The sequence below is a fragment of the Panthera pardus genome, unplaced genomic scaffold, assembly GCF_024362965.1.
Source record: "Panthera pardus isolate Hobbes unplaced genomic scaffold, ASM2436296v1 HiC_scaffold_2, whole genome shotgun sequence".
NCBI lineage: Eukaryota > Metazoa > Chordata > Mammalia > Carnivora > Felidae > Panthera > Panthera pardus.
In genome coordinates, this window is record NW_026526765.1 from 4,947,516 (window position 1) to 4,974,276 (window position 26,761).

The 26,761-nt window shown below is 50.4% G+C and overlaps 1 protein-coding gene across 1 annotated transcript; it reads left to right on the forward strand.

Moving 5' to 3' along the window:
• The first annotated feature begins 153 nt into the window (after positions 1-153).
• Positions 154-25,417, forward strand: SRD5A1 (steroid 5 alpha-reductase 1). Its single transcript, XM_019450822.2, has 5 exons — positions 154-504; positions 12,049-12,215; positions 16,096-16,197; positions 17,667-17,817; positions 23,589-25,417. The coding sequence occupies exons 1-5, from the start codon at positions 224-226 to the stop codon at positions 23,653-23,655; spliced, it is 768 nt and encodes a 255-aa protein (XP_019306367.1). The 5' UTR covers positions 154-223; the 3' UTR covers positions 23,656-25,417.
• The last annotated feature ends 1,344 nt before the right edge of the window (positions 25,418-26,761 follow it).

The window sequence follows — 26,761 nt, forward strand, 5'->3', positions numbered from 1 at the left end:
GCCGGCCGCGGGGGCGGGGCCTTTCGGGCGCGGTGCGTCCAGTCCCACCTGCCGGAGCAGGGCGCCTGCCCTCCGGGCCGCGGGGGGCGGAGGTGGGGCTCGGCGCCCGGCGTCTGCGGCCCGCGCCGGCCTCAGGTAACCGCACCTCCCGCCCCCTCGCCGCCGCCCTATAAGTTGCCCGGCGCGGACGCCGGGCCATGGGGCGCGCCCGCTGTCCCCCGCGATGGAGCCGGCCGAGGGCTCCCACCTGGACGCGCTCGCCTACCTGGAGTGCGCGCTGGGCTTGCTGGGCTCCGTGCTGCTGAAGCTGGTGCGCTCGGCCTACGGGCGCTACGCGTCTCCGCGCCCCGCCTGCCGCGTGCCGGCGCGGGCCGCCTGGGCGCTGCAGGAGCTGCCCTCGCTGGCCGTGCCGCTCTGGGTGTGCGCCCGCACGGCTGCCGAGCGCCTCCGCCACGCGCCCAACCGCGTCCTCCTGGCCATGTTCCTCGTCCACTACGCGCAACGGTAACCGCCGGCCGGCCCGCGCCCCTCCGCCCGGCTCGCCGCCTGTGCCAGCCCCGGCGCCCTCTCCCGGGGTCCCCTCCTCACTGGTCCCCGTCCCTTCCTTCCTCCGCCCGGTGCCTCCTTCCCCGACCCTCCCTGCCGTACCTCTCCGCTCGCCCTCCCGTGCCGTCTCCCTGCTGTCCCCTCCCCGGTGTCCTCTCGGGCGCCTGGACCCCCTCTCCGTCCCTGCTGCCCTCGCCCTCTACCCCGCATCTTCCAGCTCCTTCCCCGGTGCGTGCGGACGGTTCCTTTAGCGCTGTTAGTCTGGGAGAGTGGGGGAGACGGGTAGAGAGGACTGGAAAGGGAAGAGGACTGGAAAGAAGAGAAGGGCTTTTTTGGTTTTGGTTTTGGTTTTGCAAAACTTTGGTCGAGAAATGGGTGTGTTACACGGTAAGACTGGTCCGTGTTCTCTTCTATGAAGACGAGATTCTCTGACCCAAAGGTGAATGCAGATGACCTCAAATTATCTCAAGCAATGGTTTTTGGCTCCTTTTTGTGCTTTTTCCATTTTGGTCTCATTGTAGTGGGTGGAGCTGTTTTTATCTAGCCAAGTGATCACCTGCAAGCTGGAAGCCTAGTTTTCTAGAACTGCATGCTTGGTGATACCCCCTTTACCATACATGGACTGCATGCACTTGAAGCATCATGTGCAGAGACCTTCACCCCTACATTGTGCAAGGGGTCCCAAGACTGTGGGAGTAGCTTTCCAGCCAATGACCTTAAAGACATAAAATCTTTAAGGGGATTTCCAAATGTTTTGGTAATTTAAAATGGCTGTGCCTGAAATCTTCAGGTCTCCCAGTAAGTTGGGGCTCTTTCCAGCTCTTAAGTGTTGACTTTTACACAGCTAAAACAAATGGCTGAACAAAAGTTTCAACTCAAAATTTAAAATTTTTCATTCAGGGGCACCTGGGTGTCTCGGTTGAGCGTCCAACTTCGGCTCAGGTCATGATCACGGTCCATGAGTTCGAGCCCCACATTGGTGTCTGTGCTGACAGCTCAGAGCCTGGAGCCTGCTTCGGATTCCGTGTCTCCCCCTCTCCCTATCTGTCCCCTACTAGCGATCTCGCGATATCTCTCTCTCAAAAATAAACATTAATTTTTTTTTTTAATTTTCATTCAGACTTCAAACAGCTGCACAGTTTAAAAGGATGTTCTCGGCATCTGAGAGAGCTGGGTTCACTTACTCTGTAACTGGGGGCAGTTGACTTGACCTCTCTGATTTTGGGTCCCACCTCACAACACCCACTTGATAAATAGGAAAAAGGAAGCATCCGTATGTGCCCCTCTTCCGGACTATTCTCGCTTCAGGAGTCCCTGGTTCAGTGTGTTCCCCATCTGCGTTTATGCAGGTGCTTTAAACAGGCAGAGTCAAATGTTCAACAGAGGCTTTCTGAGTCCTGTGTTCCTGACTCTCCACGATTATTCCCATAAGCAAAATTGTCGTCCGACTGCTAGTTTTCTTTTGTAACATGTTTGAGCATTATTGCAATTTGAACGTCGGTACAGTTCTCATGTCTGTCTACGTTTCTCCATAAACATGCTGGAACACGTGTCTGTCCATTTTTCTAATGGCCAAAAGCAAGTTCTGGGGTCAGACTGCTATGTGGTCGGGTCAAATCCCAACCACATCACCGGGGGACGTGGGATAAGTTACAAAGCTGTTCTGCACCAGGTTTCCCATCAATGAAATGGGCACAGTGATGGTGCCAGCCCGCAGGACCGGCATGCATTTAAATAAAGACAACTCCATAAAATGCCTGCACAGTGCTGGCAAATCTAAATGCTCAGTAGACAGTTAGCAACCCCGTTCCATATCCCTGTGCAGATGGGCACATGTACATGTACTCCAGATATTGCTCGTGGATGCCTGTGGCCAGTCTCAAGTACCAACAAGAAGTTTCTGAAGACGTGACACTGAAAATGTGTAAAGGGAACACTTTACAGAACTTTGAAAGCCTGTGTTGAGCTTTTTAACTTAAAACGTTATGTTTAATTGTTTCTGAGCTCACTGTAGTGGGAGACTGGTTGAATGCAGCTTCCCCCAGGGCCAGAGTCACCTTGAGCATGACAGAGCTTGACTAGACCATTCAGATAGGGGAGGCCACTGAGACTCAGAATTCAGGTGTTTTACCGGAGGCTATTGGACAAGAGGGTGTTGAGACTAAGCCCTGATTCCAAAAACAGTGGTTTTAAAAACGACTCCAGAGAATTTGCTAGGTCAGGCATGGGTTTTTAACCAGCTGGGCTATTTCTTTTTCTTTTTTTTTTTCTTTTCTTTCTAAAGTTCATTTATTTTTGAGAGAAAGAGGCAGAGACAGAGCATGAACAGGGGAGGGGCAGAGAGAAGGAGACACAGAATCCTAAGCAGGCTCCAGGCTCTGAGCTGTCAGTACAGAGCCCGATGCGGGACTCGAACTCATGAGCAGTGAGATCATGACCTGAGCTGAAGTCAGATGCTTAACTGACTGAGCCTCCTGAGCACACCCCGACCCCCCCCCCCAACTTTGTTTTTAAGTTTATTTGAGAGAGAGAGAGAGAGCATGAGAGAGAGCACGAGCCAGGGAAGGGCAGAGAGAGGGAGACACAGACTCTGAAGCAGGCTCCAGGCTCTGACCTGTCAGCACAGAGCCCATATTTTCAAGTCCTACATGTTATAGTACATCTATAGCCTGTGGGTTTTGGGACATTTGTTTACAAATAGGGAAGATCAACATTTTCCATTCAACTCAAGCAACTAATTTATTAAACTGTCATTTGACCTAAGCGAGAGCTCCGAACAGAAACGCAAACAGCATTTAGCACTTGTTGTAAAGCATCCGGCCAACCCAGCCAGCATTTGTGCAACCCCGCCATTTGCACGGGGCCCTGCCCAGGACACAGGACTGAGGAAGACCAGACACTCTGTGAGCTGCGGAGGCCCTATGCTGAGCTCTGAGATCACCCAGGAGGGAGGCAGGGCCCTGCCCCAGGGAAGTTCTAGCCACTTGAAGGAGTGGGGAGGACCGAAGGCAGGTGCAGAGGCTTTCCCACTGTCAGTGGGAGAGGGGGTGTTTGCTTACGGGAGAAGGGCAGCCCATGTGTCTTCATGCATTTATTCGGCACACGTTTCTGAAGATTGATTAACATACCTGGCACTATACTCATTACTGGGGATGTAGAGACAAGATACTTCCTTAAGGAGTGCAGGAACGCAAGACAGAAGAATCTACAGGATCTTTTTGGCAGAAGAGTCAGAGAAGGAGGGGAAGAGGGGATAGGTGTGGGAAAGAACGTCCCGGGGCCCTGAGCACTTCCCCCATGGGCAGGAAAGGACATTTGTAGGTGCATTTTTAATCCGTGGCAGACAGCACAGTCCCACAGCCCTGGATGGTTACAGTGTGCACCTGAATCCCGTCTGCACTGAGCTCCCACACCGATCACAGGGCTTCTGGGTCCTTGAGGGCTCGGGTGGTATCTTCTCACACCACCCTTGGTTTTGCTGTGCGTGGAGCGGTGCCTGGGGTCCTGCAGGCAAGCGCGTGCTGGCCATTGGCAGTGGTTCCCTGCGGTCACTCACCAAGCATCCGTGCGTCTGCAGAGTCCCTCGGTATGGCTCCCTAGACTGCCCTCGGCCCTCCTGTTCTGCTGCTCTCTCTCCTGCCAAGCAGGTTTTTTCAGTATTCACTGAGCTGAAGGCTGCCCTTGCTCATGAACTTCCGCTTCCCACGTGGCAGTGAGTTAGTGAATGAGGGAGTTGCTGGATTCATTCATTCGCTTGCCCGTTTAACCGTTGTCAGGAAGTCCCACTTGAGCACATGGTGCTGGTGACCACCGAGGCCCCAGTGACCACCTTTACCCTGAGGCAGAGGGAGAGAGCTGGATGGCCCCCGGAGGGCAGACTTCCAGATGCCCACAAGGCCCTCGTCATCCTAACACCCTCCCCCAAGGTCTGTGCCCAGCCAGATCTGACCTTGCAGGACCTTGATTCTGTTGTTAACCCCTGATTATGATCCCCAAAGAATCTCACCTACATCGACTCATCCTTTCTCCTGTTCTGTTCTGCTGGTGGCCCCTTGGGGAGAGCCAGGCCCTAGCCTCACTTTTAAATGTGGCATATGGTGGGGCACCTGGGTGACTCAGTCGGTTAAGCATCCAGCTTTGGCTCAGGTCATGATCTTATGGTTTGTGGGTTCGAGCCCCGCGTCGGGCTCTGTGCTGACAGCTCAGAGCCTGGAGCCTGCTTCAGATTCTGTGTCTCTCTCTCTCCCTGCCCTCTCCAGCTGGCACTCTGTCTCTCTTTCTTTCTCAAAAATAAATACACATTTAAAAAATAAGTAAATAAACGTGGCATATGGTGTGTGTGATGTTAGAAGATGTCAGGAAACACTGGAGGTGGGGGAAACACCGAACCCCTGGCCCTCGCCTTGTGGACGCAAATAATTTGAGAGAAAAAAACCTTTTATACAAAAGTATAGAATTACAGGTAGTGAAATATTCATCGTGTCTGTAACCTTGCCTTAAAAGCGCACAGAGCTTAATTAAGTATGTGGCCTTATAGGGATCTGTGCAGTTCGTTGCAAAAGAGTGTTACAGAGGGGAAAACAAAACAAAAAAAAAACCCAAACAGGAACTGATCCACATCTTGGAGGTGCTGTAGAATTCAGTGACGTCGAATTGTTGAGAAAAAAAGTGGTGACAGCCTGTTATTAAAATTAACAACCATTCTCAGTTTTAAACGTCTAAAATGATTAAGTCGACCGTTACCTAAATGGCTGCCAAATCACCAAAAGGGGTGTTTTGTTGTACCTGGGACATGATGTCCAATTGCTTTTATTTCGAGAGTCAAATCACTTGCTGGATGAACATGCTGTTTCTCTTTGCAAAAATAACTACATGTTGTTATTCCAGTTTGGTGGGAAAACATTTTAGGAGATAATTCTCATAGTTCAGTTTGTGAATTACGTGGTCCCACAGCTCATATCTGGATTCGGAAACCTGAAAATCAGGGGCGTCCCGGTGGCTCCATCGGTTAAGCGTCTGACTCTTGATTTTGGCTCGGGTCATGCTCTCAAGTTTTGTGGGTTTGAGACCCCCGTCAGGCTCCCGGCTGGCAGCACGGAGTCTGCTTGGGATTCTCTCTCTTCAAATGAACAAATCAATAAAACTTTAAAACTATTAAAATAGTAAATAACTATGTCCTAAAAGAAACATTTAACATTTTAGAAACCTGAAAATCGTACCTTAAAAGTTTAAAGGATCGTGATTCCAAGTTGTTGCCCAAGTGTTGACGTCTGATGGGGATGCTTCCCCTCAGGTATTTCTCCCTCCGAGCAGACCACACCTAGCACACGGGTGTGGAGTTACTGACCAGTGAGTTGGGTTTCGTACGGCCTCAGTCTCTCTGGCTCGTAGCCCAAGAAAACACTCCATGCAGCACAGGGCTTGAGAGGGCGAGGAGCACGGAGCTCTGGTCACCACTGTGCAGCAAGCACAGTGACACGGGCTAGCTTTGGTGACCTTTGTTCTTGTTGGTAATCCATTTCCCTTCCCAGGTGTTTACAGAATACTTTCTGTTTTCCTTAACATCCGGGAACTTGCCTGCAGACACCCTGCGTGTCTACTTGTAGTTAATTTTGCCCGATCCTCCCTGAGCTCTTCCGATGGCGATCACAGACCTTCAGCCTGGGAAGCCTTCTCTCCCTCTTACTCTTCTGGTCTGTTCCATATGTATGAGGGGCCGGGACTTGCAATCCATGCTGGTATCACATGCAAATAAACCTGCAGTCGAAGTATGTGCTCCTCGTAGAAGACTTAGAATCGAAGGAAGCGATTAAAAACCACGTGAAATTGCATCACTTAAAACGCTGACAGAATTCTAGTGTATCCTTTTCCCCCGTCTGCCATTGTCTTTAGGAGGTTTGGGGTTGTCTTTTCAAAGCAGTAAGGATGTATACAGGCATAAACACACAATCTTGTTACCCCCTCCCTTTGTCAATCAGTATAATAACGGCAGTGTCCTTCTGGCTCAGTAGAAACACTTAATGAAAACGACCATGTCATGTGCCGCGGGGTGGCCAGGCAAGGACGGCCCTGGCACCCCAGTCCTGCTTCTCAGTGTGTCCTGTGGATGCAGCAGATAGAACACCTGGGAAGGTGACATTGCCTGAGTGGGTCTGTCACCGAAGTCACCGTGCTCCTCTGAGCCCCCCGGGTCCCAATCTGTTAAATAGGGTAATAGTAACAGGTTTGAAAAGTTAAAAAAAAAAAAAAGCACGTTGTATAGGTTTAGGAGTTACTAGGAACGTTTCACTGGGAACGGTGAGAAACACGTACATCATGCTCTATGCCCAAGCCTGTAAACTCGCCCAAGTGGGAGACAGACAGGAGCCCCACAGATTCTGAAAGCTCCCTGTCCAGCCCCCTCGTCAGACGTGTCCCACAGCCCTGGTGGCCCGACAGCCACAGAGATGTGCACGTTTCCGGGGCTAAACACAACTTGATGGAAAGTAAGTACTGTTTCTTTACACGGGACAGAAAGAAAGAAGATAAATAGGATATTGTAACATGGTGGAGAACAAAGCATCAGATTCAGTCCCACACTCCATCTGACGAGTTGGAAAACAGAATCTCTTTGTAGCTCCCTGGGACCTTACCGTTTCATATCCTTTAGCTCATTATCAGAACCGAACGTGGATTTGTGTAACACATTACCGAAATAAAGTATTTTTAAGTCTGAGCACGTCACAGTTTGTCTTGCAGATGATTTCGGTGTTCGGGGATTTTCAATTTCTGACTTCACACCTCTTCTCGAAGAGGGGTAGTGTTCATTCCCCACGGTTCCGTGCGGAAGGGTGCTTGTGCGCGCAGATGAGACACCACGTGAGAAGGGCTATTGACGCGCGGGCCTGTCATCACCGAGGCGGCCTGGGCTCCAGAGCACCGGCTCGCGACAAGTGCCTCGGGTCCACTGCAACCCTTGGTTTGCCCTTGTCCCTCTAGAGACTAGATGAAGGTTCGGATAAAATTCATGCCCAGAAGCCCCCGCACCCACCCACCATTTTGGTTCCTAGTGGGCCCAATTCAAAGAAACCCTTTAGGGGCCCCTGGGTGGCTCAGTCGGCTAAGGGTCTGACTTTGGCTCAGGTCATGATCTTGAGGTTCATGAGTTCGAGTCCCACATCGGACCCTGTGCTGACAGTGCAGAGCCTGCTTCAGATCCTCTGCTCCCCACTTCAAAAATGAATAAACGTTTATTTAAAACAAAGGAAACCCTTTCTGACATGCTGTATGGACTTCCAAGGCAAAAGAAGTAAAGCTGAAAGGAATAGCCTAAAAGGAGAAAGACAATCCAAAAACTACCAAGATCGAGCAGAGTGGTTCGCCTGGGAAGGTGCGTTGCATCTGAAGACCTCGGGGCCAGGAGCACTTGACCCACGCTGGTGCACGGAGCCTTTCGGAAGGTGGGGGGAGGGGGGAAGGAAGATGTTATCTCCCCGCCTGAGGTCTGAAAGCATAGGCCGCATCGCCTGAGCCAACGTGTTCTCCTGACCTCGGTGGTTTTATGGCCAGGCCTGTGGACGTCCGGGTCACTGCTGTTCCCTCAAGGGCAGAGATAAGAGAGAAACAGGAGAGGTCTGTGTCGACCTTTCTGAGGCCCTATTTCCAGTCCTTGCCACTTTTCTGAAATTCACCTTCTTTGAGACTAGAGAGAAGTGAATCCTCTCCCCGGGTCCTTTACGCACGTCCTTTCTGGGCTCCCCCAGGACACTCTCTGGAGCAGATCAGTGTGACTCTCTCTCCCATTGCGTAGCTGAGGACACAGGCGTGCTGTCCCCACCTCGTGGCCCAGACGGACCCCAGACCCAAGGGGCTGGCTGCCTGCAACCTGAGTCCTGGGGTGTGGAGGAAGCGAGCTTTCTGAGGAAGGCAAAGTGACGTTTCCAGAGTGTAACTCCTATTTTCATTTCAGTTGGAGGTCAAACTGCTTTTTTGGAAAGGGCCAGATAGTGCTTTTTCTAAGCTTTATGGACCAAGGGACAAAGTAAGGGGTATTGAGAAAGAGATATTTCACAAGACGTATGTATACTTGTAAAATTCACACTCTGTTACCTTAGTGTAATTTTTGTAACACAGGTGTGATGGGAAGCATGGAATTCTTTATTTGGTGGGGGGGAGGGGTCACATTCCCTTTTTTGGCCTCAGAGTCAGTGTGCATGCTTCCCAATACCCACAGTAAGCATTCACCCCTTACTGCTGATGGGCAATGAGACTTTAGCTTTGAAAATGTCTTCACGTGTGTGGGTTCTACCAAATATTAATTTCGGTCTACAAGTTCCTCACTTTATTTATGTATTTATTTATTTAGAGAGTGAGTGCACACGAGCAGGGGGGAGAGGGGCATAGAGAGAGGGAGGGGGAGAATCTTAAGCAGGTTCCACGCTCAGCATGGAGCCCGACACGGGACTCGATCCCATGACCATGAGATCCTGACCTGAGACAAAATCAAGAGGTGAAATCACACTTACCTGACTGAGCCACCCAGGCGCCCCGACAAGTTTCTGATTTTAATTTAATGTATTCAGATTGCTCGAAAGGCATCTCCGGAATTCTAGACTCTTCTGCCGAGGGTTGTCCTTCCGAATTCTAGACTCTTCTGCCGAGGGTTGTCCTTCCGAATTCTAGACTCTTCTGCCGAGGGTTGTCCTTCCGAATTCTAGACTCTTCTGCCGAGGGTTGTCCTTCCGAATTCTAGACTCTTCTGCCGAGGGTTGTCCTTCCGAATTCTAGACTCTTCTGCCGAGGGTTGTCCTTCCGAATTCTAGACTCTTCTGCCGAGGGTTGTCCTTCCGAATTCTAGACTCTTCTGCCGAGGGTTGTCCTTCCGAATTCTAGACTCTTCTGCCGAGGGTTGTCCTTCCGAATTCTAGACTCTTCTGCCGAGGGTTGTCCTTCCGAATTCTAGATTCTTCTGCCGAGGTTTGCCCTTCCATGCGTCATTACATCGTAGATGAGTCTCTTCCACTTGGCTGGTGGCAGCTCCTCAATTATACAGTGAAATACGTTTTGAAATGTTCAAAACACACTGGATTTCTAAGCTCTGGTTTGAGCTGAGAAATCACATCCATTTCAAGTCTCTGTGAGAATGGAGATCTCACTGCCGGTTTTGATTCCAACGGCACAGAAAGTAGTCTGGCATGACCTGTGGTTCAGACAACGTCCGTGTTTGCTGAAGTGACTAACATAGCATAGGTTTTGCACAAAAGTGGTATTTTGCCTTATAATTTTAGGTCGAATTCCCTGAGGAACACTATCAACTCTGCAGCAAAAAAGGCTCATTTCCAGAGCCCTTCGAAACGCAGTAATAGTGGTCGAGGGCCATTTTTCTCATAAAGAAAACGTTCAGTCTTGGCTCTGAACTGAAAATGGTGGTTAGGTCCAAGGAGGGACCATCAGGTTCACTGCTGGCACTGTTAATTCAGTCACACGCAATAGATTTTGCCGGGAGGCAGGGGGGAGGCAAAGTACCTGCTGATCCAGAGGGTGGCTTTCAACACCTGACCTTGGCACGGGCTGTGTAAGTCTGCCAAGTTCGTTTCCACCCCCAGCAGCTACAACACCCTAGCAGATCCCACCACGGGTTGTACCGAGTCAGTGTTTCCTCAATGGCGGAGGCACTGTCACCATCAGTCGCTGCTGAAGGACCATTTAGAGCCAACTCGGCCTCGGCCCCCACCGCTCAGCGGTACGGGCGACACCCGGGACCAGGAAGACGGCTCGCTCAAACGTTGGCCTTGATTTTGGACAGTTTGCTGAACTTCACTCCTGGCGTCCAGACTCCTGGAGCAGCCGTCCTCACCGAAGGGCGATCCCACGCAGCACACCATTCTGCCATCTGAACGTGCTTCTTGGCCGCAGGCGGTGAGCTCGGGGCTGGCACGCGGCTTTCCTCGGCTAACCGAAGGGGCGCCGGGCAGCTTCGGTGCTTCCGGCCTCATTTGCATTTCTTCTGTAAAATTGTGTCACGTGTTTCTGTTTCCAATTCTCCGTTTTCTTCTGACCGTCACTTTCCCGTGTGTCGGGGACAACGCGGCGGTGACCTCTTAGTCCCGTCGTGCCAACATCTGGTGTGGTCTCCCGGGGGAGCCCAGGTGTCATCGCGAACCACACACCGCTTTGCTGTCCAGAGCAGTAATAAACTTGGCCACCATCCACCGTGCGTCCCGAGCACGAAGGGCCCTCTTCCCTGTCTGTGTGGGACACGTGCGCGCTGGTAAGAGAATAAGGTGTGCGGTACAGGGACACAGGCGGCACTCAGAATGCCGCCACACGGGGGTTTGCGGCGCTCCGGGCAGGGACACGGACAGGTGAGGCTCGAGACGCCGCACCACAGACCGCGTGCCCCCCCAGCCCCTCCCCCCGTCCCCGGGTCTGCAGGCCTAGCTGGTGAGCAGCCCCAGGCAGGACCCAAGCAAGTGACCGTGGCCATGTTGTGGTTTGGTCAATTTTGAGGATTGTACACCGCGTGTAATCACCGCCACATTCAAGATACAGAACGGCTGCCTTCCCGTCAATGTCCCTGTGCCTTTCCGAAGCCATCCCCCTCCCCTGACTCCAGTTGTGCCTGTTAGAACTTCCTAAGTCTGCTTCCGTTTCTTTCCTTAAGAGATGGCTATTCAGCCTGTCGATTTCTCCTTGGGTCAGCTTTGGTCGCCTGTGCCTTTTAAGGATTTTGTGTATGCTGTCCGGATAGTCACATTTATTGGCATAAAGTTGTAGATGACAGTTCTTTACTATCCTCTTAAGGCCCGTGGGATGTGTAGTGACGGCCCCTTTCAGTGTATTACGTGTTGATGTTACAGAAGGAATTCACACTCCAGCATCGCCTCCTCTTTTCTTCACAAGGGTCACTTTCTTGTCCTTACGTTTTCTCTCCCTAAACTTTCAGTAGTGTGCTGGAACAGAGGAATGTGGCCTTTGAGTTACCTGGGTTTACACTTGAGCTCTGTGACCTTGGACCGATTGCTTAACCGCTGTGAGTCCGTTCTATCTCCCTACCCTCCCCCCCGCCCCCACCAAGAAGGTGTAATGGTGTTTCCTGTGCGGGCGTCTCTGAGTGCTGTGAGTGAGGTGGTGAGTGCTCACTGAATACAGCCACTGTGCTGACTGATGACATGATGGTGTCCCCACACCCCACTGCTCAGACTAGAGCAAGGGAGGATCGTGCACATTCCGAGAGCCTGTGGAAGCCTTCGGTTCTCTCTCAGCATGTCTGTTTCCCATCCTGTATCATTAGAATCCTGAGTTTGCGCACCATGATGAGCATTACTGGAACATGGTGAATTCTTGATTGAGCAATTCTGCTTTGAACACAGTAAACGAGGACCAGTAGTACTGACGATGACTTGTGTACAAGGAAGGAAGCAAGATGAAAAACCCAAGACTTTAAAGAGAATTGCGGAAATGATGTTCTGGACCATCGGTCTGTGTTTTATTTAAATTTGTTTCTGTTTCATGTTTCCTAAGGTCCTTGATTTTCCCGCTTCTGATCCGAGGAGGAAAGCCGATGCCCCTGTACACGTGTACGTTGGCGTTCATGTTCTGTGTCTATAACGGCTACTTGCAGAGCAGATATTTGAGTCAGTATGCGGTGTATGCGGATGACTGGGTCACTGATCCCCGATTTCTACTAGGTGAGTGTCGCCCCGGTGATGCACTCCATGGTTCGAGTCATAACTCGGATTATAACGTCCCGGTGGCTCCTAGATAGAAAGCCCACACTTGTTGAGCGACAGAAAAGTCTGTGACGGTCCATGACCTGGCGGCAGGAAGGCCGAGCGCCGGAGGGAGAGTCAGGCGGTCCCAGCAGCAGCCTGTGACACAAATGCCTGGTACCATCGCCCTCTTGGCACTAAAAGCACAGATACCTGTCCCTAAAGTGAGCCTGAAAATAGCAGCGGGCAACAGGCTCCAGCAGAGAGAACAGCAGACTACGACTGTGGGGCGTGGACGCTAACTGGCCATGTCATCCAACAGAGTTGTCATATCAAGCTTCCCACGGTTTCCTCCAGAACACGAGAAGAAGTCAGACCGGGCCGCCTTCCAACGAGGCAGGAAGAGTTTTCTGATTATACTAACTTGAATAAACTCGTAGGTTTGCGAAGTTTTCAATTTTTTACCGTCCTTATCGGTGAATGTAAATTACCGTACGTTTTCAAGTCCTAATTATAACCTCGTAAGTTCTGAGCCAAAAGGAAAATAGAACAGCAGCAGTCAAAAAGATTTGCAAGCGTGTGAAAGAATACGCCCTCTCGAGGCTCTTGTGTATAAGGAGATTGCTTCTAAGTTTCAGAGCGCCCCGTGGCTCCCGGCTCCAGCCCCGTGACACGGCCTTCCCCTGTCCGCTGGCCTCTGTCTGCGTGAATGTCTGATCATGGAGAGCCTCACGCGGGGGCGCTGCTTTGTTGATGACGAGGCCTGTTTATGTTTCTGATCGTATTTTTTTCTGTGAGTTGAAATTCTCGCTCATCATGCCTGGGCATCATGGCCGTGGGCATGTGCCCACCCCCCCACCCCCTGCCAGATGAAGGATGGGCAAGAGAGTCCCCAAGGGGCTCGGCAGCTCCACAAGCCTGTGCCTCCACGAAATGCCAGACCCACGTTATGTTGTGGGTGCAGTGCCCCCAGATGCTTCCTTGCCTCACCTGCCATTTGACTACCTGATTTCCGTCTGCCCCAACCAGCAAGAGAAGGAGGAAGAATGGGCTGTGGTCGCTGTGGTCGCCCTGTGGAGAAGATCCTGCTCTCTGCCAGGGGCCACACACATGCTTCCTGCCACCCCACGTTCCTGAAAGGGCAGAGATTAGGGTCCTTTCACACGCACAGGGACGATCCGATGGCTAAACACCTGCTCAAGATCTAAACTGAGTAAATAGCGGAGCCCGGGGTTCAACCATTTCACTGTCCTGGTGCCCCCAGAGCAGGCGGTGAGGGACAAGGGAAGGGAAGTTTTAACGAAGGGATACGGGCTTTAAACGTTTATTTGAGTTTTTCCCGCAAATCATTTCTGTGATGAGTTGTTTGGCTACTTTTGATGAACCACGGCAAAGCAAAGAATCCTCTTGGTATGTGAATTTCAGTGTCGTTTGCAATAGCAGGGCAGACAGACCCCATCACCTGCAGGTGTCGCCGAAGCTGGTCTAAAATTAAAGACTCCACTAAATTGTATGCAAACCTCTCAGCTTCTCTACCGTTGAACAGAAGGAATCAGAAATGAAAAAAATATATACCGGTTGGGAAACAAACAGGGCTACTTTTTTGGTGTTATATTTATTTCATAGAGTTTATAGTTTTTGTAAGGAGATAAACATGAAATGACGTGAATATTTAGCAGCATTTATGATTCTTACCATGAAGAACTAAGCAAATAGCAATAATAGTAATATCCTAACAGAAAGTTTTTCAGAGCAGTGAAAGTGGTTAACGTAAAAGATTACATACGAAGACTTCATGATTCCTAAAAGCAGAGTTAAATGTGTAGCTTAGATGAGCGCAAATACTGGCTTTCTTTACCAACCTGGGTGATAAAGGGAGCTTATCTCCGAGAAGAGAAATAAAGTCAAACATGGAATTGTGAGAACATAATTCTTTCTGGAACCACAAACTGCGGGACAGGTTACCTGGAGGTGACATACTGAAATGCAAGACAGGTATCGAATCGACTACAAATTTATGGCTCTAGTAAGTGACTTATAATACATATTGCAAAATTTGGTATGAACTCTGTAGAAAAACCTGCCTACAATTGGTGAAATCGGAAGGAAGAAATTTTCCAGAAAATTCCAGAAATTTTCTGGTCCTGGCTGTGGACCAGAATGTGTCACGTGTCCCTGTTGTAACTGACAGATGATTCCATGCCACTGGGATGACTGGGGACTCATTACTGACCAGGCTACTCCAGTCGTATGTTTCCTTGACAATGACTTGAACTCCACCAATAAGCACCGTCCCACCTTCGCATTCTCTAGTGTCAGAGGGTGATCAAACTAAGTCAAGTTATTCCTTTTCTAAAAATTTTTTTTAACGTTTATTTTTGAGACAGAGAGAGACAGAGCATGAATGGGGGAGGGTCAGAGAGAGGGAGACACAGAATCCGAAGCAGGCTCTAGGCTCTGAGCCGTCAGCACAGAGCCTGATGCGGGGCTCAAACTCACGGACCGTGAGATCGTGACCTGAGCCGAAGTCGGCCGCTTAACCGACTGAGCCACCCAGGCGCCCCAAGTTATTCCTTTTCTAAAACACTATTGGGCATTTTACCTCTTCTTGTTGGAATGAAGACACGTGATACTAATAAATCTCCTTTTTTTTTAATTGTTTTTAATGTTTTTATTTTATTTTTGAGAGACAGAGAGAGACAGCATGAGTCAGGGAGGAGCAGAGAGAGAGGGACACGCAGAATCCGAAGCAGGCTCCGGGCTCCGAGCTGTCAGCACAGAGCCCGACGTGGGGCTTGAGCCCACGGACCGCGAGATCATGACCTGAGCTGAACTCAGACGCCTAACCGACTGAGCCACCCAGGCGCCCCAATAAATCTCCTTTTTAAGTGATGAACAACCTCTGAAGGCTTTTCAGAGCCAGCGAGGAAACACCCAGGACGCTACTGGATGTCCAGGGAGAGCCGTGGAGCCAGCAGCAGAGGATGGTGTGGGGAGCTGGGGCACATGAGGAGACCTGGGGGTGTGACTGGCGAGTGGGCAGGGGGGTGGCAGGCGAGGCCGTGGATGTGCAGGAACCTGTTCCAACAGGGCTATAGAGAAAGAAAAGCGGAGTGCTGGAAACGAGCTACAGGGAACCACCACCCCGGGAGCCCGTGTGCAGCTAGCCCGTCGGGGGGCGGGGGCAGCGTGTGCCACACGAGGAGGCCGGCCACACTGCACGTGTTTTCCGCGAGGACCGAGTGAATCTTGTGGGCCGCCCCACGGATGGTGACGCTACCTCTCCCTGGAAAGGAGCCCTGTGCCGGGGTCCTAGGTCATGTCCAAGCATGCCAGCCCTTAGACGTGGGTCACGAGGTCCACGTGTTTAGGGCAGGTTCGATTACACAGTAGTGGTATTAGAAAAACAGAGCTCTAGGGGCACCTGGGTGGCTCCGTCGGTTGAGGGTCCGACCTCGGCTCAGGTCATGATCTCACACTTCCTGAGTTCGAGCCCCATGTCGGGCTCTGTGCCGGCAGCTCAGAGCCCGGAGTCTGCTTCGGATTCTGTGTCTCCCTCTCTTTCTGCCCCTTCCCAACTCTTGCTCTCTCTCTGTCTCTCACAAATAAATAAATGTTAAAAAAATTTTTTTAATGAAAAACAGAACTCTATTTAGCAGACCTAACAACAGTGCTGTATAAATTATTTTTCTAAATGAAACATCATATTAATTATAATGATTTTTACTGTCCTTTGTGGCTAACGTGGTTTGCTAATAATGAATAGAACAGATTATAGTAACACCGTTCATTCAGGCTTGGGTTTGTGAATTTCGTAGTTTATTGGTCATAATACTCTTATGTATTTTCTTATCTTTAGGTTTCTGCTTATGGTTAATAGGCATGCTGATAAACATCCATTCCGACCATATCCTGAGGAATCTCCGGAAACCAGGGGAGACTGGATATAAAATACCAAGGGGTACGTCCTGAAAAATGGAGAACTGATTCTCAAGTCATTTCACACGATGCCTTGCTGTTGCAGTTTTGTCAGGATCCAATAACTAAAGCATAGTATTGGCCGCAGGTTTTTGACATGAGTCACAATTATTGATAGCAATCACTATGACCGTTGTTTTATCAGATTCTGGCTAACTGAACGGTTATTAAGGAAAAAGGAAACTAGTCCTATCTGTGCGACAGCATAGACTAGACAACCAGTCCTCTCTCCGCAAACAATTAAAATCATTTGGTAAAGGTGTTTTTTTTTCCATCTTTTAAAATGCATCCACGTGGTAGGATGATGGAAAGGAAGTAATAATCATCGAGAGGGCGAAACCTGGGTGAATGTTGGAGGCCAGGGCACGTCTCGTGAGAGTCCATAACCACCAGCGGCCCTCACGTAGGTTTGTGGCCCAAACGTGCACCTCAAGCCATGAATTAGGACCCACGTGACCCTAGGGAGGTGGTGCCTCATGCACGTAGCCTGTACAAGCCCAGATCCCTGAGGGGACCTGCCTTTAACCCACGCCTCAGGGAGCCCGATGGACCACATGCCACACAGTAAGGGCCACACTCAAAAGTGGCAGAACCCACGAGAACATGTGCTACCACGAGATCTTAGAGTTAATAGAAACAGATCATAAAGTGATTACTTAATTGTTTAATAACTAAGAGGGATTGAAATTATGAGGAAAGGACTAATATACGATAGAAAGAACTAAGTAGATACAAGACAGAAAGCAAGACAGCTTCTGAAACTGAGAAACGTTAAATACTCAGGAAGTAAAACTAAAATGCCAAGGGCCCATGACCAGGACTGTCTCCACCCCCAGTCTGACTTCTGGCCCCTCTCACCTGCTCTGGTCCTCCTCACGGCCCACCTCCTGCTGTATGCCACGCTTTCCTCGTGCATCACGTTGGGGTTTAATGTTCTAGAACAGGAGGCAGGGTCTTGTCCTGGTTCACCCCGAGCACCTAGAGCAGGGCCTGGTCTGTGATGTAGACTGAAGAGTCTGTGAACATTGAGGAGGGAATGAACGAAGGACGGAAGGAAGGAATCTGCCCTTAGAAATTATTATTTTCTTCCACTTTTGGTCCAGGGCCCTGTACAGGTCCGTCTTCTTAAGCTGGTTCGTTAATTGTTATCCTATGTTCCCTGTGTTTACTTGGGTGTTACCAGTGTGATTCATGAACTAGTGAAGGGATTTTAAAAGGGTAGTTTTTTATATTCAGATAAATGCATAGCTATTCATACAGGTTTATGCCACCAGAAAGTGTGATATGAGACAGTAAAACTAGTAATGTTGGGTGTTTCATTCACGCAAATTCTCTGAGTTGTTTTTCCCGGAGTTGGATTTATGTTCTCCAGGTACGTATCCACTGCTGCCTCGTAGGTCAGTAACGTATCACGTTGTCGGAAACGTCCCACTTGCCTGTGTGTCTTTGCAGGAGGCTTATTTGAATACGTAACAGCAGCCAACTACTTTGGGGAGGTGGTCGAGTGGTGTGGCTACGCCCTGGCCAGCTGGTCCGTTCAAGGCGGGGCCTTCGCGGCCTTTACCTTCTGTATTTTAGTCTCCCGAGCACAGCAGCATCACCAGTAAGTTCTAAAACACTCTTGGCACATTGCGTCTGTTCTCGGGTCTCATTCTAACAATTTTCAGGTTCTATCTTTGAAATGTTAATGTGCATTTGAATTGCCAAAGCCTAGCGTATACCGTGGGTTAGCCGACCAAGCACAAAACCACGCACACGTCCCAAGAGGAACCTGTTCCGAGGGACCGACAGGTACATGTCAGCATCATTGTTTGCTCCGCCCCTACTCTGAGCCTCCTCGAATTTTTGCCACTGGGCCTGATAGTCAAGTGAAATGTCAGGCAGGGGACCCGCGGTCTGACTGGGAACCCGCGGTTTACGGTGGAGAATGCTGACCGCCAGGGACAGGGCGCAGAGGAGTGCCGTGCTCAGGAAGCCTGACTTGGCCATGCACCCGGCTCCTTCACACAAGCGTCCTGTGCCCTGCAGCCCCATGGTCCCTGTCAGGCTCCCGGGCTCTGTGCACCCTCGAAATCACGTTGTTTTCCAAAGTGCAGGGCCATAACCTCTATCCAGTCCCCAGAAGGGCCTGTCACCATTTGACCAACAGGAACGCATATAAAACGGTCCAAGGCTGTTAAAGCTGACGTGAACTTAGGGAGCGCCTTGTCCGTCCAACACGTGAAGAGATGAGGCTCCGTGAACGAAGCCTCAGGCTTCTTGGAAGGGAGACATCTCGGGGGGCGCCTGGTTGGCTCAGTTGGTTGAGCATCCGACTCTTGATGTCAGGTCAGGATCCCAGGGTCATGGGATTGAGCCCCATGTCTGGCTCTCCACTGAGTGTGGAGCCTGCTTGAGGTTCTTTCTCTCTCTCCCTCTCTCTCTCTCAACAAAACAAAACAAAAGATTAGAAGGGAGAGATCTCGGGCCTTCCCCTGGTGCCACAGCGATGATGGAAATAGGCACAGGCACTCACCCTGGTGCCCACGTCGATCGCTCGTGCCCTCCGAGCTAGACAGGGCGCTGCCCTGCTTCCCTGGCTTCATTCACCCAAAAACATTTCCTGGAGGCCTTTGATGCTGGCAGGCATCCGTAGAGATGCAATGTTGTCTTCCTTCATGGCGTTTGTCACCGCTTGGGAATGAGGAAGAAGGAAAAAGCCAACAGAAGAATAGATTGGTATCATGGCATAGTGGAAAACACACAGACTTTTTAGAGTCAGAATTCCCAGGTTTCTTTCCAGGCTCACCACGTATTTAAAGATGCAGAGGATTATTACCGGAGACACTGATGAGAACGGGCAGAACCGGACTGTCGGTTTAGCTAATATTTGTGGACATTACCCCAGAAGCATGCGAGTTGAGATCGTAGGAGCACTACCCCACGTGGCCAGGTGCTCCGTTGTGCCCCATACCGTCAGCAGGGACCTGGGCCCAGGACCCGTCTTCATCCAGAGCTGCTGAGAAGGACGGGGGCAGAGAAGAGCCCCCACCATGGAGGGCTCAGGAGGGGGACACACTGTGAAAAGTGGCCGAAAACAGGATGATTTTCTATGATGGCTTGAGCTGTGTGTCCCCTTCCCCAAAATAGGTTGCCATCCTAACCCCACGAGAGTGACCTTATTTGGCAATAGGGGTCGTCACAGATGTAATTCGTTAAGGGGAGGTGACACTGGAGTAGGACTGGTGACTTTACCAGGAGGGAAGTCAGGACACGCACACAAAGAGGTCACGTGAAGACACACGTGGACGGCCATGGGAGGGTGCAGGCAGGGGATGCGCTGACACCACGAACTGAGGCTGCCAGAAGCCGGAAGCTGGAAGAGGCAGAGCTTGGGAGGGAGGACAGTCCTGCCCACCGCTCCACCTCAGACTTCTGGCCTCCAGACCTGGGAGAGAATACATTCCTGTTGCTTGAAGCCCCCCAGGGTGTGGTCCTTTGTTACAGAAGCCCCAGGAAATGGGACACCAGCCTTTCAGCCATTTAAAATCAATTGGGCCAGAACTGAAGGCAACACGTATGAGTTTTGAAGCCCTCCTTCCTCCTCTGCCGATGATGCCACACCAGGATACCTTCAGATCTCGTGCTGATGCAGAATGCGTCTTTCGTAGAAAGCATCTCGTAGAAAAATAACAGTGACCACAACAGTCAGTGGATCTTGGCCCAGTCTGATGGTCCTGTGTTGCTGGGGACCTCTCCTCCCCTCCTCCCCTCCTCCCCTCCTTGTTCCTCCTCTTCCCCCCTCCCCTCCTCCTTCCTCCTCCTCCCCTTCCTCCTCTTCCCTTCCTCCTCCTTTCCCTTCCTCCTCCTCTCCCTCCTTCTCTTCCTCCCCCCTCCTCCTCCCTCCTCCCCCCTCCTCCTCCCTCCTCCCCCCTCCTCCTCCCTCCTCCCTCCTCCTCCCTCCTCCCCACCCTGCTCCCCCTTCTCCTCCCCCTCCTCCTCCTCCCCCTCCCCTTCCTCCCCCTCCTCCTCCTCCCCCCCTCCTCCCCCTCCTCCCCTCCCTCCTTCTCCTCTGGCAGGGGCCCGAGACCACCTTCTCATGAGTAGCATCACCTCTGGAGGAAGATGCTATTCTCGAACGTTTGTTACATTAGACAGTAAGAAGCAAACATTGGCTAGTTTCTAATAGTAGAAGCACATGAGATAATACTGATATTTTAAGAAATTGGATCAGAGGAAGATTGAACAAAGAGCATGCCAAGTCAGTTGTAAAGATGTTTTCTCAAATGAAAACAGGAAAATCTCTCTTCAACATTTGAATAGGAAACATATAGAAACAGAAATAAATCATTTCATTTTCCAAATGAAAGTCTAGGGTACTAAAAACCCAAATGTATTCTTGGCGGAAAGCTTCATGAGTTGAAAGGGCTCTTTTTCATTCATTCGCTACTTACATTGATGTCAGTGCAAACCCGATTTTAATTGCTGAAAAACTAATGAATTCAGCTTAGTGGCAGTATGTTCAGAAATGTTGGATTTATAAGCTGAGGACAAAATAAAAGCTATCCTTTTTTTTTCCTTTAATAATCCAATGAACCCAGCTAATTAAACTAAAAGAAAACAATCCATGGGGCCCTTCCGAGCACTGTATTTGATTTATTATAATGTTCTCAAAGCAGTATTTTACTAAACGAATTTATTTCTATAATTAGATGTGAGGGATTTAAATTCACAGATAATTTACCGATAATTAAGCTCTAGGTCGGAAACATCGGGTCAGCTGTGCCGAGTTGCTAGCAAACTGTTTTGAGGGCAGAATGTCAAGGAATTAGGAAGACGGCTGTTTTCATACCGTTCTCTTCCCCGCCAGCCCCTAGCAGCCGTGCTCATTAGTGGAGTGACGTTCTTGGTGCCCAAGCTTCTGCTGCGTCCCGCCAAGTGTGATAGCCTGTGTGCAGATGTTTGCTTGTTCACACCAAAGTCCTGCAAGTTGGAGGCCAGCCGTCGAGGGCAGCCTTGGAGAAGGGACTCTGTTGAAATAAAATAAGGAAATATGCAGTGTTTCCCCAGTAAGTTTTTTTTTTTAATGTTTATTTATTTTTGAGAGAGAGAGAGAGAGAGAGACTGCAAACAGGGGAGGGACAGAGAGAGAGGGAGGCACAGAATCCGAAGCAGGCTCCAGGCTCCGAGCTGTCAGCACAGAGCCCAACTCGGGGCTCGAACCCACCAACCATGAGATCATGACCTGAGTCGAAGTTGGACTTTGAGCCGCCCAGGTGCCCTCATGCCATTAAATTTAATGTCACTTAGAAAAATGAAGTCAGCACGTCTTCAAGACACTATGACAGATGGCATAATGACCTAAACATATAAGGACACACCAGAATATGTTTATGAAAGACTTCCTCCCTCTCACAGCTCCCATCACCAGACTTTAACAGATGACATGACTTGTGAGCACTTGCAGGACGCTTGCTGTCTTGTCAGTGGCCTGTGTCCACCAGGGGAAGACTTCTTCGAGAGGAGCTTGGGGACACTTTGGCTGTTTGTGAGCCGGAAAAACAGTCAATGCTTTAAAGAATAACAGTAGACGCCAAATGTGATGCAGTGGGCATCCCTTCGTCAGGGGCACCTCACTTTTCACCCTAGTTCAGGCTCAGCGAGAATAAAATCAAGACAAAAAATTCATGTCAGTGTCACCTAAGCGACACCTTCGATTCTAGGGACAGAACAACAAGGGAGAAAAAGAGTAGAAATGGTGCTGCCCTCCCTTTAAAAAGACTGATACCTACGCACGTCTATATATCTTAAGATACAGTCTCTCGAGGTGGATTTAAGATCCCAGGGATGTACGCGAATGAGAGAAGCTGAATCATTTTAACAAAGTAAATTTTATTTCTATATGATGGTTTCTGTGAGATGAATTTAACAGATTTGACAAACCCGTCCGTCCTCATCGGGGGAGAAAAGTCTGACGCAGTCCGACGTCCTACGGAGCTCAGCCGCTCATGCGACAATCCCGTGGGCGCGCGTGGGCCTCGCTGCCCTGGTTTCGCGGATTTTGAACGGCCCTTTGCTCCCGTGCGCAGTGCGTGGCGCTGCTGGAGGTCCCGGGTCCTGGCAGGCCTGGTCCATTCGGCTTCTAAATAACGTAGATTTCTCGCAGATCTAGAGGCCAGAGGCCTGGGGTCAGGGGCCAGGATGGTGCAGTTGTGGTGAAGGCCACTCTGGGTTGCGGAGGGTACCGTCTCTCTGTGCCCTCACGTGATGGGGGTGGGGGGTGGGGGGGCTTTTTTATCGGACCGGAGGACAGGATCCCATTCCTGAAGGCTCCACCTCCCAAAGGCCCCACCCCCTAATACTGCCACATATTAGGCACTAGGTGTTTAACATATGAATTTGAGGGGGCGGGGGACATGTGCAAACGGTGGCACAGGCCCGCATGAACCTCTGTAACCAGAGAGCATGTGGCACCTTTCCTCGTACTTGGCGTTGCAGTCGTGAGCGTCCCACGCTGAGAGGCAGGCGCCCTTGCCTCCAGGCAGGTCACTGATGTGGAAGAGAAGGGCTGTGACCGTGGCCTCGCGACAGAAGTGACGCTTGCTCCAGAGTCCACCCATCAGCTTCCCATTTGGTGGCTTTCCGGCCATTGAAAGCGCACCCAGCAGGCAGACACGCTGGGGCTCCCCGTTTGCAGACGGAGTGTGAAACTTACCTGAAACGGGCAGATTTTGCCGATTCCCTGGCTGCTGGCTGTTGCCACCTGTTTCTGCCCTGTAAACAAATAGTCGCTTTCCACCGTGAGTTTATCTGCTGTGTTTATGGAAACTCCTTCTCTTCTGCCCATTTCTCCATCTCCTCAAGTTACTTGAAGTTTTCACTCCATCCACTTAGCCGCCACCCTCCCCAGCCAGCCAGTACCCGCGGAACCAACGGGCGTCAGCCTGGCTGGTGTCATTCATATCAAAACTGAAAATACCTGTTTGTTCCGAGAGCAGGGTCCCATTTCGTTCTCCCAGCTTTGTCTGAGAGCCCCCGGGCGCGTGGCTGGGTGCACATCTCCCCCACCCCGGTCTGGAGGCACCGTCCTCTCCTGGGGAGACTTCCTGCGGGAATCTGAGTCACCACAAGTGCCGGTCCTCTGCCCCAGTCTGCATGCTCCCGGGGTCTGCAGACCTTGCCCCCCCGCTGCGTTGATCGGCACCCTCACACGCCAGTAACCTTCGTGGCCAGCAAGAATCCTGCTTTCATGACACAGGCAGAATCAAACTGTGTACCTGAAATGCCTAACTTTTTATTACTACTTTTAAAAATCTCTGTACTCCTGCATAATGAAAAGTGACAAAATCATTTCCTTTTCTTAGTGTGTTTTTTTTTTTGTGTGTCTGATTTTAGGTGGTACCTTGAGAAATTTGAAGATTATCCAAAGTTCAGGAAAATTATAATCCCGTTTTTGTTGTAAATTTGTTGTCAGTGGATGGTCTCCGACTTGCTGCATTTCAGTGATGTTTCTCTAGGGATCGTGTAAATGAATTGCTTTCTGTCATTTTCCTGTTCCTTCATCTGTTTCAAGATTTGCTCTAGGAATGTGTTCCTGGTAAGTGCGTAAGCTGCCTAACACCAAGCTAATGAGACTGAAATGCAGGCTGGAGTAGTGGGCTGCATGCCGGCTCGAGAATCTGCAGCTCTGGGTCATTCCAGCTGACCACTTCTCTGATTTTGGAGTCTCCTCTTTTGGCTGCATATAGCTAAGTGGGCACAAGACCAGGATTACGAGCCATTTCTGACGGCCTCCGTGGACTGAAACATGTCACTGCCCCTGTACTACCCATTCCAACCATCAGTTCAAGGCCGGAGGTGATGTTGCCCCCTCCCCTGATAAAGGCAGAACTGTCTCCATGGTCCTACTCACCCCGCTGGGTCAGCGAGGCCAGGGGGCAGAGAGAGGAGACACGGGGCCAGCTGAGGCCTGGACAAGAGGCCTCTGGCACCTGTAGCATCCTGGCTCCCCGGGCGACTAGACTACAAGGCAGGGGACTGTGTGCACTCATGTAAGGGGTAAGGCGCTCTGTCCCCCACCGAGAGGACTTTTGGAGGCCCTGGTGGGAGCAGGGAGCCCCTTGTGCTGATCACCACAGGCACCAGCAGTCTCTGGTTTAAGATGATTTTTCTTCCTTCCAGGTAGAAATAGCAAGTTTTAAAGCACTTTTTTCTCAGTAGCCTCAGTATCCCAAAACAGTATCTTGAAACAGAATGTCTTACTCTAGATGCCCTTGAGAGGTCCGCGGAGGTAAATCATAGGAATAAAATGGACCACATACTGCCTGATATGTAAAAGATATCTCAGGAGGCTGAGAATCTGTAAAAGAAATCTAACAGAAGGCTACTAAATCTCTGGGCCACTCTGTGAAGCTCTGGTGGGACACGTGGCGGAGGTCCCCTCCTGGCTGTGGCAGCAGTGCCTCAGTGGCCACCGCGTCTGTGGAGCCAGAATCTGCAGGAGCAGGGGAGGAAAGGAGGAGACTGTTCACTCCGATCCGTTGACCTGCTAGGTGGGTGGCTGGGGGCGTCCAGAGCATGCGCGGCCCCAGAGCCCCCCATGGGCTCCCCGACCCCTCTCCTGGCTGACCTTCCCAGCCACGGTCTCGCCCCTCTCGAGGTTTTATGTAGAAGCCATGTTCTCGGTGTTAGTGATTTGCGGAGTCTTCGTTTGATTTCAGAATTACGCAGCCAACGTCTCTGATAGAACTATGCTTCATTGTAACTGGCGACAGAACGTTTTTGAAGAGAAATTTTGGTATTCAATGCACTTCGTTCCTTTTTCTGAGCCTTTTCCAATTACTTGAGAACACGAAGCAATAAATATTTTGGATCGCCTCGGGAGAACTCAAAAGTCCAAGCAAGTCACGATGGATTTGGGCCGCTGTGCTCTGGCAGGCGCACGCGGCCGGGAGAAGGATGCTAGTCTGAGAGCCGGAGAAGCTCGCTGTGATGTTTTCCTCCTTTTGTGAACGGCCCGAGGGAAGGAATGCTTGGGCTGACTCAGGCTTTGGTGTGTGGTTCATGCTTTCACCCGCCCGCACTGGGTGGACGGTTGATAGGAACAAACCTTCCATCGTGTCTCTCCGCCCTCCCTCCATTTCCTAAAAACTGCCACTTAGCAAATTGTCATCAATTTCTGTGTTAATCATAACAAGGAGATTAATAAAATTACTTCAAGCCCAGTCGTTTTGTGTTCAGGGTGACTCCAGTGTCCCGGCACGCCTTCACTCCACAAACTCACGCCGTACCGTTGTGCTGAGCCCGGACACCTGCTTGTCCTCGATGTCCCCATTCCATCGTGTCAGACACGAAGACGCGTCTCCGGTCCTCGGCGGAGCTGAGGGACACTCTGTAAATGCCGTGCCTGCCTGTTCAGGTAGTTCTTCGGTATCTGATGGTTTGCTCGTTGTGGATGACAGTGCGTCCCCAAGCACGTTTTGTAACGAGGGTAAATGAGCACCATCGGTGTTCACGTGTTTGTCCTGCCAGCCCAGCCTCTGGGGGCATTTTGTGCATCCCTGCCATTCTGTCCGGTTAAGCTCCGGTTCTGGAGCGTCACCGTCCCACCATCCGCAAACCTGTCACGTTCTTGTTTAGGGGTACTTGAGGCTGCTGTTTCTGCTGTCGCTTGCTTCCTATAGTAACAAGAAATTCGAGAACAATGCTGAATAATAAAGGGGATCGTCAGGATTCTTGTGCGATTTTAACAGCAGTGCCTTTCTGTGAGATTACGGTTTGGAACGTTTCTTTTATTTTCTTACTTGGTCATTGGTCTGTTTTCTACTGGAGCCAATGGAATTGTTTCTTTGCTTTAAAAAAAATCTGCAATATTTCTCTTGAGATTTTCAAGGGGACTGCATACACATCAGAAATGAGAAAGAGGGCTTTCCGTCAGGTGCAGAGGGGGAAGGCGAACTGAGAACACACCCACATGGGACGCTGATCTTGTGGGTTTTCTTCATTAAATGTTCTCTGCGTGTCCTTTATGATGGTGATTTCCTCTGTGTCTCCTGACTTCCGATTTGCTTATCTTCACTGTTCTAATTTAGGGGAAATCTTTTCATCGTGCTCATAACTGCTCGGGAGGACTACCTCAGTCATCTGTTTGCCTAGCAGGTGTATTTGTAGCTTTTAAGGCTGTGTGTTTCTGCTACGTGACACTTCCTAAGGTTTTGCAGGGTTTTTTTTTTAACACATTAAATTACTTTTGAGAGAGAGAGAGACACACACACAGAATCTGAAGCAGGCTCCACGTTCCGAGCTGTCAGCATAGAACCCGAGACGGGGCTCGAACTCACAAACGTGAGATCATGACTTGAGCCAAAGTGGTTTGCTTAACCCACTGAGCCCCCCAGGCGCCCCTGCACTTCCTAGAGTTTAATGACCTTCCTACAATTATGACCCTAAATAGTCTCCAGCTGTACTTGTTAGGTTTGTCTCAATCTCACTATTTCTAGGAAATTCATTTTGGTTTGAAAGGGTGCTTTTTTTCTTCTCAACCGTTTGAGAGATTTCATTGAAAGGTT

What these genes read in the sequence shown, in the direction of transcription:
- SRD5A1 (XM_019450822.2), top strand. Translation starts at nt 224, where the DNA reads ATGGAGCCGGCCGAGGGCTCCCACCTGGACGCGCTCGCCTACCTGGAG. An exon ending in TGGATATAAAATACCAAGGG is followed by an intron (nt 16,198 to 17,666) that starts GTACGTCCTGAA and finishes GTGTCTTTGCAG; the next exon opens with GAGGCTTATTTGAATACGTA. An exon ending in CGAGCACAGCAGCATCACCA is followed by an intron (nt 17,818 to 23,588) that starts GTAAGTTCTAAA and finishes GTCTGATTTTAG; the next exon opens with GTGGTACCTTGAGAAATTTG.